The 14,124-nt window shown below is 31.1% G+C and overlaps 1 protein-coding gene across 1 annotated transcript; it reads right to left on the bottom strand.

The window, feature by feature from the left end:
- Window positions 1–2,713: 2,713 nt before the first annotated feature.
- LOC143529088 (fasciclin-like arabinogalactan protein 15) lies at window positions 2,714–5,248 on the bottom strand. Its single transcript, XM_077024959.1, has 2 exons — window positions 3,966–5,248; window positions 2,714–2,854 (listed from the first exon to the last, which is right to left on the bottom strand). Exons 1-2 carry the CDS (start codon window positions 5,236–5,238, stop codon window positions 2,790–2,792), a joined length of 1,338 nt encoding a protein of 445 aa, XP_076881074.1. The 5' UTR covers window positions 5,239–5,248; the 3' UTR covers window positions 2,714–2,789.
- Between the last annotated feature and the right edge of the window lie 8,876 nt (window positions 5,249–14,124).

Here is a 14,124-nt window from a genome sequence, read left to right as displayed (position 1 = left end):
TACCGTACCGAATTTGCTCATCCCTAGTGGCAGCAGGTAGTGATGGTGGGCGGTGGCGGTGGTGCATGGCGACGGTGATGAGCGAGAGCCGGGAGCGATGGTTGGAGGTAGTAGGTGGCTGTGGTGGTTGACGGCGGGCGGCCGGCGGTGGTGGTGATGACTGGAAGCGATGGATGGTGGTGGTGGTGGTGGTGTGAGAGGGCAATGGGTGGTGGTGATGGAGGTGGTGGAGGTAATATAGAGTGATAGAAGGATGGAATGAAAAAAAAAACAAAATGTGCGGATGAAATGAAATTGAGGTGTTTTAGGAGGAATAAAATGAACGTGGTAATGAGTGATTTCATTTCATTGACCAATCAAACACATTTTTTTCATTCATTCCGCATCTTATTCATGCATACCAAACGATACTTAGTTTTTCAATCCCATAACGAATGAAAGATTCAATTAACACCTAAAACAAAATTTGAAAAAGGTAGTCAAAGTTGAAAAAAGGATAAAAAGAAGATAGATCCAGTTAAGTCGAGGTAGGTAGTGTTCATCAATCACTAACCTAACAATATACATTCAACTAAATGTATCATTGCAACATCTCATCAACACTAACTGTTCTTTAAGACTCTTCATCCCGGAAATTTTCCCAAATTCATTTTCCTTATTTTCATAAACATTATAATTTATTTAGTTAGTAATAAATTGATTTATTGGATAATGCGAGCCTTCTTTCTTTCGATGCGTGCATCTAATAACGTATAGCAACAACCCGACCAATATAATCTCACGTATATCAAAACTGTTAGTAGGGTCAGAGATGATGAAATATAGACAAACTATATCTCTATCCCTTAGGATAGAGAAACCTGCTTTCAAAAGAATCCTGGGCTCCAAACACGATATATGGGAATGAAAGGTGTGTTAAAACACATAGAATGCAACTATCAATCATGAATCTAAATAACAAAAAAACAATGAACGCATGAAGAGTAGTAACAATATATCATCATTAGTGGCTACCAGTCACGAAAACATGGTACAAAAGTTTAATAGTCACAGATTAAACATCAAAGGCAGACGACAATAATCTAAGAAAAGCTAAGTCCAGAAAAAAGAAAAAAAAAACTATTAAGACACGCTATTACCCTTCCCATAAATTTCCTTAACCATAGTCATACATTTCTACGAGGTTTTATCTTCGACTATGTTTTGAAAGAGGTGAAAGTCCGGTAAATTTTGTCTAATATATTTATCGCAAGTTAGTTTGGGGTCACATCTACACTTGTTTCCTCCACAGTAAGGGTTTCTACGGCTTTAACCGGTGCACCAAACATATAAGGGCAGACAAATTTGTTGGATGTTAAGGTAAACTGATGTGTGAAAGTTTTTCTTTATTTCTTTTGTGATTTAATATTATACTCTTTTTTTATAATAAGAGTGGTTCCCGTTCAATTTCACTACATATATTCGAACAAAGATCCAAAAGAAAAAAAAATAAATTAGTTCCATCACTTTAGTATTTAGTTATCAAGATCAAGTACGATTTACAAATTAGTTTCTATTTTATATCAAGTTAATGTATATTTGTGTTTGTATTAAAAGGACAAGGCAATCATCAACCACCATACTTTCCTGGTGGATCCCTTTATTAACAAAAAAAGAAAAAGACCAAACCTTTCACACCACCGACACCTATTTTGTTTAGAGGTCCAACACCAATATAATACTAAAGTTATATTATTTATTAATAATAAAAAAACAAAAGGGTTCTATTAATTATTTTAGACAAATACGTAATGGTCACTAGACAAATACGTAATATTAATTATTTTATAATAAAATGGTTTACAATTTTACAAGATATTTACAATTTTGCAAGATAAAACTACACTTTTACAATCAATATGGCTAAAAAATTATTAAAAAAATGGCTTCATAATTCATATATACAAATCTAAATATCTATAATCTAATACCTTTTGACAAAAAAAAGTAGATGCTAAAAAAATTTAATGATTAAAAAAGAATCACCTATATAAATAAAAAATAAGTAAAAGTTAAATTTGTACATTAATAACACTTCTCATATGAACAAATATGTAACAAAAAACTTAAAAAAAAACCATATAGTAAAGACGTTTTTGTTTCAAAATCAATAATACGGTAACAACTTTAAGAACCATATAATACACTTGTACATATTGCGTTAATGATGATTGTTAGTAGTTGAAAAGATAAGGCAAGACACTTGTTCCTTTGAGTTACTGTCAAACCGATACATATTATGCTGTTTTTGAGATATTATTGATTCTAAAACATCACATACTAAAGCAAATTATTCTCATACTCTCAAAAATCGATCTCCATATCAATATTCTTCCTTAAGGAAGAAAAGTGTGCAACAAGATTTGCATGTTTGAGCAAATACAACTTCCGAAAAAAAAACATACATAAATACATAAAAAATCACTTTTTTTTTTACTAATTACAGTATTTATATAACACCATCAAGAAAAAAAAATAAAAAGAAATAAAAAGTTTGTTCTCATTTGAAGGGGTCTGAAATATGAATCTGATTCTTTGGGGAAACTTCCTTCAATGCCAAACTGCACCATTCGCTTCCCTTTATGTCCTATTTCCACACACTTTTCCTAAGTAGTATTAAACTGCAATAATAATAATAATATTATTATTATTCCATTTTTAATCAACAACCCATTTTTTATATTTATTATATTAATTTAACAAATCAATTAACACCCACCTTTTATGCATAAAATATATGTATGTATACATCAATAACAACTTGTAAAATGCCCAAATGATCCAGCTATTGAACATGCTACTTCCAATAATTTCCCTGCATTGACCAAATAAATTATTTATTTATAAAAGAAGCTAAAAAAGATGTGTACTTGATGATTAAACACTTATATGTGGTTTTCTTGGAGGTTAAGATATGCTTAATGATCAAGACTTTTTGTAAGGAAGAGTTAACAACAATCAAAAGTGGCATAAAGTTTATAGTAATATTATAAACATTGTACATTTGTACCCTATGCCGTTTAAGTTGTACCTTTTAAGTCACCCACAAATTAAAATGTGAAAAAGTAACAAAATTGTGTACTTATGCAAGCAAAGTCATCACAAGATTAGCATATTATGATTTTCTACTTATGAAAAAGTGTACACATATATTATGATTTATTATGTGTAATTAAGTTGTACATTATGCAAAAATGGTGTAAAATGAGTGCAATAAACGCGGAGGAATAATACCATGTGACCCACCCCCACAAATGACAACAACCACTTAAAACTTATACCCACAACCGGTCACCGGAAAATTTATTGTCATTTTTCTTCAAGCTACGAATTGGCATTAATTAATCAATTCAATATGTTAATGATTTATTATTATTTAAAGGTAATTTTTTTTTAAGATTTAACCGTGGGTCTAAGTCTAGGGTTGTTCATGAGTCGAGCCCGAGCCAGGGTGGTTTCAAGTCCGGGCTTGAAATTAAACGAGGCATCTCAACTAAGGCTCTAGCTTGATTTTGAAGCTAAAAAAGTTTTAAATCGAGCCAACGAGCCGAGCCTAGGTCGAGCCGAGCTTGATTACAAAAATGAGCCAACTTAACTCAGAATGTTTCAAATCAAGTTTTTTTAGCTAGTTTTATTTGAGTTTTTATCGAGTGAGCCCGAGCTTCGAGCTTTTTGAACACAAGACCTCTCTTTCTATATTAATAATTTATTTATTACTAATAAATAAGTAATTGGTTGTCGCTTTTCTTATTTTACCTTTCGCATTCTATTTCTTAATTCTAAAAAGTTAATAATAAGTATGTCTTATCTCAAATATCGTTTTATAATAATTTCAAAATCTTTATGACTAGCTGTTAAATATTTTATTTTTTCTAACTCGTGTAATACAAGGGTTTCTAACCTATCCTATTAAAATAGTAATTTACCTCTTCTTTGCTTAGCGACAACCTTGGGCGCGGTCGCAGGCGAAACCTTGCTCGTCGGTTTTTCCTTAGTCTCTTCCAACGGAAACAGAACCCCGTCAACCCCCTGCACCGAAATCCTCCCATCAGTGTAAATATCCGGGTCAAACAAATACGCCGACCCCTCACCCGACCCGAACTTAACCGACCCATCCGCCTCCTCGGCCACAACCTTATGTGGCAACCTAAGGGTATCATACTGAACCTTCCCGAACCGCCTAACCGAATTATACATACTCTCTTCGGTTTGATACTCGGGTATTAAATGATAGTACATTATCTGCTCGGGTGCCCCGGGATCACTCAACTGATCGGTAGTCAATTTCGCCACCGCCTCATCGTTCGGTGCCAACACCGTTAAAACATAACCCTCGGATACCAATTTCCCCATTTCGGTAGCTAACGACGTTAAGTTCACCAATATATCCGCTAACTCATTATATCCCCCATAATGTAATAGCGTGTGGATAAAATCCTTTACCTGGCTCTCACCGTCAAAGTGGCGGTGTGCTCCACCGGGTCCTGGCGCTGGCGCCGGGGCTAGTGACGGACCCGGGGCCAGCGCATCGTACACCGGTAACACCGGTGGAGCACCCGCCGGAACCGGAGCCGCCGGTTTCTTCAACCGGTGCGTTCTAGGATCCACTTGCGGTGCTCCTTCAGGGAGCACCGCCGAAATAGAACTCAAACTCCGTCTCCTATTAAAATCCTCTTGTACAGATCTCGGCACTAGTAATCTCTCAATCCCATGGATCAACCCGTCGGGTCGAACCACATCCTCTGGTCGGGTCACCTTCACGGCACCGGTACCGATTCTCTCACCGACACATAGCGTGTCATGAACCCGACCCGCCCATTCGTTTGACCCGACCCGGGTTGGGACAATATGGTAAAGTAACAAGCTCTGTAATGATTTTAAATTACGTGGCTCGAGTAAGAACCGTTTGAACTCTGGATCCATTTGTGCTTCGAGAGCTTCATTGTTGGGTGCGAAAATGGTGATATTGTGATTGGATACAGCTTGCTCTAGTGTCTGTAGGAGTAATGCCTTTTCAACGAGTTCGGATAACTCGGTGTAGTGTGAGTCGAGTAAGGCGACGAGAACCGAGTTCGAGTTAATCGATTTAGAAGTCTGACTCGGTAATGCGCTTGCATAACAACAACCACAACATATCGTTAGGGCTATGAAAACAAAAACAAGTCTGGTTGCATCATAGTTCTTGTTGAAAGAACTCATGATGCAAATATTATTATTATTATTAGTATCTCTCAACCAGACCAAAGTAGCGGATATGTGAGTAATAATAATAATAATAATAATAATAATAAAATGGGTTAAGAGAGATGGAATGAAAAGAGAGGAGGTGGATATTGGTGAAGGATTAAAAGAGGTGGGAGGAGAGAGAAGACGTGAAACGGCGGAAGGGGTGTCGTTTTATGAGTTAGGATGAAGGGGCACAGCCTGGAGTGGAACAAAGTAAGAAACCATTCTGGTCGGTTTGGTTTGGTTTGGCTTCAAAAGCTAATATATTTTTCTCATTAATGAGTGTAATAAATGTGAGATTTTTTGGACCTTTGAATATGTATTGGCATTTGTTGTTTTGGTATATGAATTAATATTCGAATTTATACTACTATTGTTTAATTCTTTAGTTAATTATTTGCAAATAATAGTTTTTTTTTATTTAACAGCAAACTGAATCACTAATGGATCATTGTCTTTGGAGTGTCTCACTTCAAGTACTTGAGATAAGAATTATTGGCAGATAATATTTATATTATATATAATTGCATTTACATGTTTTTCTAAAACTAATATAATTTATTACATATTTTCCTTATCTATATTTTCCTAATTTAAAACATATATTGCATAACTAGAAATTTCATTAAAAATAAGTTATTGAATAACTATTTTACCCTTATAGTCTTATCTAATATATATGCTTTAGAAATGTGAAATATGTAATTAATTTCTTGGCTTGAAGAAGTGTGAAATTGGTGAGTTTAGAGAAAAGAAACATGTAGCAACTCCTAAAATACGATTGATTCTTTTTTTTGGCTTCGAATATGTACTTAAATCAACACACCACTTAGTTAACTCGCGTGCAATTGTAAAAACACAGTAATTATGTATACAGGTAATCAACGTTATTTGGTAAGCTTGAAAAAACAAAATTGACTGTTTTTTGATGAATAATAAATAAGTATTATTTGATGAAATAAGGATAAATATGGAGGAATGAGGGATTTTAAAGATGTTTAATTTTTAGAAATGAACTTTTAGTTAAATTATAATAATAAGGAAGAGAAAGCTAACGTGCACGCTCTAATCTGTTTTAATCCTGTAAAAAAATTTCAACGACTTAACCATGCAACAAATCCTTCTTGAAAGACATCTGAACATCAAAAGAGTTCCAACCGTTTGAAAATTTGTGGGATCACAATGTCATTTGCACTTGTATAATTCAGGTGTACGGTTTATATCTATAAACCAGAAAACAATGTTTTTTGTATTTTGTTTTTATTAATGGTTGTTAATAATTTCTTAAGTTACTACAGATATTTCAGAATTTAATACGGATACTGAATGTGAGTTTGGTGTGGTTACTTGAAAGATATGAAAAATACAAAATATAATATAAGGACAGGTTGAGTAGTAGTGAGTAATGGAGTAGAATAAGAGTAGGAAAATAATTTGATGACTTAACAATTAATTCTTCACCAACCCTATATCACAAAATAATTCAACAAATGGCTTTTAATGGAATTTATTGTTTTTCATTTAATTACCAACAGTTTTCTCTCTTTATGTTCCTGAAAAAAACATTTATTGCCAAATATAAAACCAAAAAATATTTTAAAAAATATTACTTTGATACATGTTCTTGTTACAATTTGAGAATTGAAAGAACAACCCTTGTATATGAAAGATTGAACTAATTGTATGTTAAATTAAACACCATGATCTAGCTAGCTATTGAAAGAACAAGAAAATAAAAATCAAGGAGGGGACGAAACCAAAGATTAAATGCTGCTTTCTTGTGATGATTTTCAAGGAAATCGAATGTATCTTTTTGGATGGCTACGGTCCAACCTGTGGATGATGAAAGATTAAGGTGATCGTGACGATGATGGAGAAGGCTTGAAAGGGAAGAAAGAAACATAGGAAATACTTAGATGTATCGTGTGTAATTTTGATTTTTTTTTTTCTTAAGCTAAAACTTGTAACGATTTTCATGCATAGATTATTTAGAATTTGAGACTCTTGTGGTGTTACATTAGAGGAAGACAACGGTGGTGGAAGATGTTTAGATTTGCTGATGACGGAAATGATGGTTTTATGTCGAAAGTTTTGGTCTTGGAAGACTAGGGGAGAGGGTTTGGTTGGGTTCTTATTATTATGAAGGATAATTGATTATTAGATAAAAATCCAATACAAAATGTGACACGTTTGACGTAATTGTAACGACCAGAGATTTAACTTTTCATACGTATCGAACAAAACTAACATGAATAAGTATATAACAAAGAAGCTATATGTGAAATTCGTTCACACAAAATACAAGGTTTACTTTTTGTAACCAAATGCATTTTTTAGAGTGTAAAAGTTAAATGTAACACTGAATAAACAAATTTATTTTATGTATATACCCTACAATATAATATAAGTTTTATAATACTGAATTAATTTTATAATAAAGAAATCTCATATTTTACATGAATTAAAAATAATTAATTACACGTGATAAAATATAAATAAACTAAAAGAATTACACAAATATTATTATATAAGATGATCTTCAGCATCATTTCTGTGATTAATATCTTTAGAACGTTGGATCCAAATGTTGACTTTTCTTGTAATGGAGATCTCACTTAATTAATTAAGATAAAATAAATAAATTTATACACAACAAATATATGGATGTTTATAGATAAAAAATTCAGATCTTAAGTTTGACAGTGTCTTAAGTCTCTCACATTAAGAAAGTTTTTATTTTTTTTTAAAGCAAAAACACAAATTCAATTAAATAAACTAAATATTTTTTTTAGAACAAACGACTCATGCTTCTAATCTTATTCCTAAATACGTATCTTTAATTTATCACGCGCTTGAACTTTAAGAGCTTAAGTCATCCATTATGGAGGTGTGAAATGTGACGAAAAAAACTAGTGGCATGACGATGAGCCTTTCACATTTCACACATAGAGACATGTGTTGTGGTAAATGTGAAATGTGATTTTATTTTAACCATTAGGCATTTATTATCACTAATTATTATAACTTTAATTTGTAACTAGATTTTAAAAAAATTGTGATGAAAATTACTGAAATTTGTTTAAATATATGTCACTAAATTGATCATCCCGTGTTACGGGAGTTTATTTAAAGTTTTGTTTTTAATCATTTTGCTATTTTATGATGATTTATTTTATTTTTTAACGTAGTTTTGTTTTAATTAATACATATATATTAGTTTGTTATTATATTTTTAACGTTTGGGTTTTATTAGTTTGTTATTATATTTTTTAACGTTTTGGTTTTATCAGTTGAGATATTTAGGCTTTTTTTAGATTTTTAACGAACAAAGATAAACGAACAAGAGCATGTTGATTTTTTCAAATGTACAAACATGAACATAAATATTTGTCTAATGAAAAAGGGGCGTTGGTGTAGTTGACGATGGTGGGTAGTATCGGAAGTTAACCGACGATGGAGATGATAGACCACCAACGAAGCACATGTAAAGCAGATGAATTAAATTAGGGGTTTGATGATGAAATTGTTTATCAGTAAATGAGATCTTATAACCCATTTGAAGACTATTAGAGTTTGGTAAGACCCATAACCCTTGAAAATTATTCTTTGATGATTAAAAGGTTACTTCACAAATAAATGAGATGTTATAATCCGTTTAAAAGTTATCCGGGCATGGTAAGACCCATGGTCTGCGAAAATTATTGTTTGATTATAAAATAGTTTTACAAATAAATGAGATGTTATAACCCACTTAAAGACTATTCGGTTTGGTGAGACTTATACCTGTGAATTCGGGTCAAATGCATTAGAAGCCTCCATTTATAAATCAAGCAATCTGGTGGCTCTAGAGAATTGGGGGAACAATCTGAAAGTGACACCTAGGATTTTATGGTTGGCAATTATATAGATAGTTAGATTATTACAAATTTAATATAAACAATAGTAAACTTAAATATAAAGATAAACACACCAAGCAAATCCCTAAATATGTTAAACACGGTATTTTTGACGGGTAGTTTACTTTTTATTTGCTCAAGTATTTCACAATCCGTAGGAGACATATACTTGGTGTTAGCACTAAGCACTTTCATATCCGAGTTTGTTTGTCTATCCTCCTTTAACTCGACGTGTTCGTACATATAAGATTATAATAAATCATTTACTTTTTTAAAAATAATGGAGCTCTAAAAAGCCGACCTTTTGTCACTATTACCTATTTGCCAAACCAAAATTGACATGAATGGTATGATACATGACAGGCTATCTTATATAACAAAACTGTTTTACATATATAAATGCAAGACATTCAAACAATACATAACTAATAAACAAGTCGGATCCGAACGCGCAACAGAACTCACTAGCCGAGCTTAATCTTTAAAAATAAATATCAAAACGAGTCAACCTCAAAATCTATTAAACTAACCTAGTTGAGCTTCTTATTAATCTGACTGTCCCAACTTATTGACACCTGTAGCTGCTAGTATGCACTAAATAAGATATAAAACATGATTACGTTGGTAAAACGTACCGAGTTTGGATCAAAACAGGATGTGCAAGAAGAGGTTTCAATTTGGTTATGATCAAAATAATATTATGATTAAAATGAGTTCATATTAAAACAAGTCGTTTAAACAAAAGGGTATTCTGTATTCAAATCGAGTCGCGCCTTTTTTTAGCTATGATGGCGATGGTGGTGTCACCTCTATACATAAGTATAGTAAAGACGATGTACAACTCTTAAGCATGTAACCCTTTACACGGCCAGAATCTCATGACAAAAAACGTGGGAGAACAAATGCCTAAAAAGTCTATATAGTTCTCTTTCACTTCTTTATCTCATTGTGGAAATAAAACAAGGGTCCTACTCATGTTCTTATTCTTCTTTTATCTATTAAGAAAAAGATAAAGAGTTACTAAAGTGATCACTTACACATCGGTTTATAATATTTTGATTCGACTTTAATAACTTTATCTAATTCGTCCTTAAACTCATATAGATGTGACCATGAAATTTACACACCGAAAACAAATATATCAAGATGGATTTTCAAGTTATAAGAATCATTGTTAATCAGATAAGATAATGAACTTGTATGCTCGATATGTGTAAAACCAACTACTGATGGGTAATTCGTACTCAGTTGATACAAGTTTACGAATAGGCGTGTGACAAAAATTAACAAAACGTGTTCCATATCTGATTATTGTAACTCGACCTATACATTGGTTAGTGATTGAGTATAATTAACAATCACTAGCATTCACTTATAAATGTAGCATTAGTGATTGATTGATATATTTATTGTGTTAAAACCATGATGGCAACCAAGTCAAGTTATTATAAAACTTGCATATCTATAAATCAATAAAATACTTGATATATAATTGTAAATAAATAAATCAACCTAGCAAGATAGCAGGTAAAAGAAGACATTGTGAAAGTTTAGCAATCACTATCCATCAACTGCTTTGATGAATTCAATAATCTTGTGTTGCCTTATTCTTTACCTTTAGGCAAAGCAAACCATCTTTCACTTTCTTTAATTATTATAATTATCATAGTTATTTTTTAATTTTAAAGCTACATGTTATAAAAAAATCTTGTAGAGGTTGATTCGAATAAGACTCCTAATGTGATGATCTTGTGTAGCGACCAAACTCCTTGGTCTGAGTTGCATATAACAGTCATTATGCAACACAACATAGAGAAAATTATTTTGTAAGTTTTATATATATATATATATATATATATATATATATATATATATATATATATATATATATATTCCTTTTTTCACACGAAGAAGTCAAGAACAAAAAGATATATTAAAAGAGACGCAATCGCCTCCAGTGGGAGGCTAGAAACAAGATACATCAAGAGCCAAAAAAAAGAATGAATCCATTCGACTAGCCGCGAAACAAGACAACGGGTTTTTAACCCAAACCGGCCAATTAATTTCTTTAATCAACAGAACAAACACATTATAATTTCTTTTCCTAATATCAAAAATCTTATTATTCATTTCCTTCCAAATGAATCAAAAGGAAACTATAAATATTTTACTTAAATTTAATTCAACGTAACATTATAACTTTGACAAAAAGCACGCGTGATTAATCAAAAAACTATAATTATAATTCAATTTTAGTAATAAGTGTAATTCAATTAAACATCGGCGGTGGCTCGAAGCTTCGTGACTTTGCGAAAAAACGGCTTGTGTTAAGGTGAGCCGCATAAGCCGAGTAAAGTCCAAAGGTTAGCTGGAAGGCAAGCTGTTGTTGTCGTTGTGTTTTATGTCTTGTTTTTATTTGTTCCTTAAAAGTTTTTATTTTAGTTTGATTTTACGTCAAGCTATATATTTCTTTGGCTCCATTGCATCAATTTCTTGGCGGCAGTTTTATTTTTTTTTCATTTTGTTCTCAAAACTTCTTAGCAAATTTAAAATATGAATATAACGCGTTAAGTATCCCGCCTCAAGAGTACATTCGTAAGAATGAAACTAATTTGAACCATTAGGAATCGAATAAATGTTGGTCCGAACGACACATAATTTGTCATTTGGACTTGTGATGGATTGAACAAAAAGTTACATCATATAGTTTAATATTAACAAACTAGGTTATTAACCCGTGTACGACACGGGTGGAAATATATAAATCGTTAAACAACAACAATTGAAAGTTATAATTTCATAAAGAACAAAATAACTTTCGTTTTATAATTAACACAAACTTAAAAATTAAAATTTTATAAATAATTAAATAGTTATGTGTGGTTGTTAGATAATTATCAGTTGCTTTAATCATAAAGTATAAAGTAGTATTTAATCGTATGAAGTTAAATACAGCCGATTATGTAGGCTAATAATATTATAATTCATGTTAAGTTATAATACAAACATTAAATTTATAAAGTTATAATTGCATGTTGAAGAGTGAAACTTGCATACCAAAATAAGTTTAGGAATTTAAGTTATGAATAGAGTACAACTATAAATCATATTAATTATTAATATACAAAATACATGTGAAGAGATTTGTCATGATGATTGTTGTAGATGTAGATGTTCAAAATAGGTGTATCATTAGTCAAATGGCATGTGGGTAGTGCCAATGTGTGTAATAATGCTAGTAGGATCACATTGACAAAGATTCCTTATTTTAAAGTTTAAAAAAAAGATGTTATTTTTAAACCAACATTATAAAGAATAAACATAGTAGTTGGTTTAAACTTATAATCCAAGGAGAATATATAATACAAAGAAAAACAAAAAATCATTGATATCCATATGAAATTAATTGATAAAAAAAGACATAACTTAAGGAAAACACATATTCATTGATATCCATATCAAGTTCAAACATGACAAATAAAACCAAACTCACAATGTCAAATAAAAGACAATAACCTCAAAAACATCCAAACTCAAAACTGAAAAAAAAAAGAATCCATAAATGCATGCAAAACGTTTAATTTTTTACGAAAACTCAAAATCCTTCCCTTTTATACTTTTCCACTCCAACGATATCTCCCTAACCAACATTAGCCTCAACAATTTCTTGTTCGTCAACCTTCGTCTTGGTTGCAGACATACCAGTGTCATCATGAACATCGAAGGTGTCATCCAACTTGCGCTTGAGTTTTACATCAACGATGAGGAGGAAAAAAATTTATTAATACCACAAACAATGTTAGTTATTAAATATATAAAATGAGGAGGAAAAAGAATTTACTAAAACAAATATATTTTTATAGAATAATACCATCTCATCTTGTAAAATCATTTTAATGGACCAATCCTCTCCGGTTTTATTGTTGTCCTTCAAACGCCATAGTCTGAGAATACGAACCTTCAGTACACAGTCGTTGTTGGAAACATCCAAATCCTTGAATATGGTAATGTTTGATACTTCCATGTTGCTGTGTCAGAAAAATAAAGATTAAAGATTCAATAACTCATATTTATAATTTGAAGAAAATTAAAAAACCTTGAGAATGACACAAATATGAATGTTCAGGAAGGAAGTGAGAAATGTGAGATTTTCTTTATTCGGTTTTGTAGTATTTATAGATGAACATATTCTGTTTCAAAATTTGAATTGTTAGATTAAAAGGAAAAGCGTAATTATAGTAAATTTATGGAATAAAATTAGGGATTTCAAAAATGTAATTGATAATTCATATTTAGTTAATTTGAAAGTAATAACCGATTCTAATTAGGGGTTGATTAATAACACAATATCAATAATAAGTCATAACTCATAGCATACGAACGAAATGATATTAGAATTCATGTTTACAAAATTAGACATATTAAGTTGATTTTAGAATCAGTTACACATTAAAAATTGAATATTTAACAAATACCATAATTGCCCGAAATAAACATAGGAAACATATCAATATGATCACTATGAATTAATTAAATAAAATGGACGATTCATGTTTACAAAATTAAACAAACTAAGTTGAATTTGAATTCAAATTCAAATCCGTAAAAAGTTGTAAACTTATAGTAATGATATGATTTAATAAAAAGCAATTACTGTCAATCAAATTTGGAAACAGTTACACATTAAACAATTTAAAATACTAAGAAATACCATAATTTATTAGGAAACATGCCATCATAACAATTACATTCAAAATATAAGAAATATCATAATTTAAATTTTGTAACATTAAACATTACACATTAAACAGAGGAAACATATAAATTTACATAAACAATTAACAATTCAATCTGATAACCTAAGAATGTAAAATACTAACCTAGGTTAATAATCTAAACTATAGGTTAAAAAAATTTACATTAAACATTAACCATTAACCATAGGAAACATATCAATTAAACA

This window comes from Bidens hawaiensis, unplaced genomic scaffold (assembly GCF_021521415.1).
Source record: "Bidens hawaiensis isolate Kalapana, Puna unplaced genomic scaffold, B.hawaiensis_p1.1 tig00008460_1, whole genome shotgun sequence".
Classification (NCBI taxonomy): domain Eukaryota; kingdom Viridiplantae; phylum Streptophyta; class Magnoliopsida; order Asterales; family Asteraceae; genus Bidens; species Bidens hawaiensis.
This window is presented reverse-complemented; position numbering and strand designations above follow the sequence as displayed.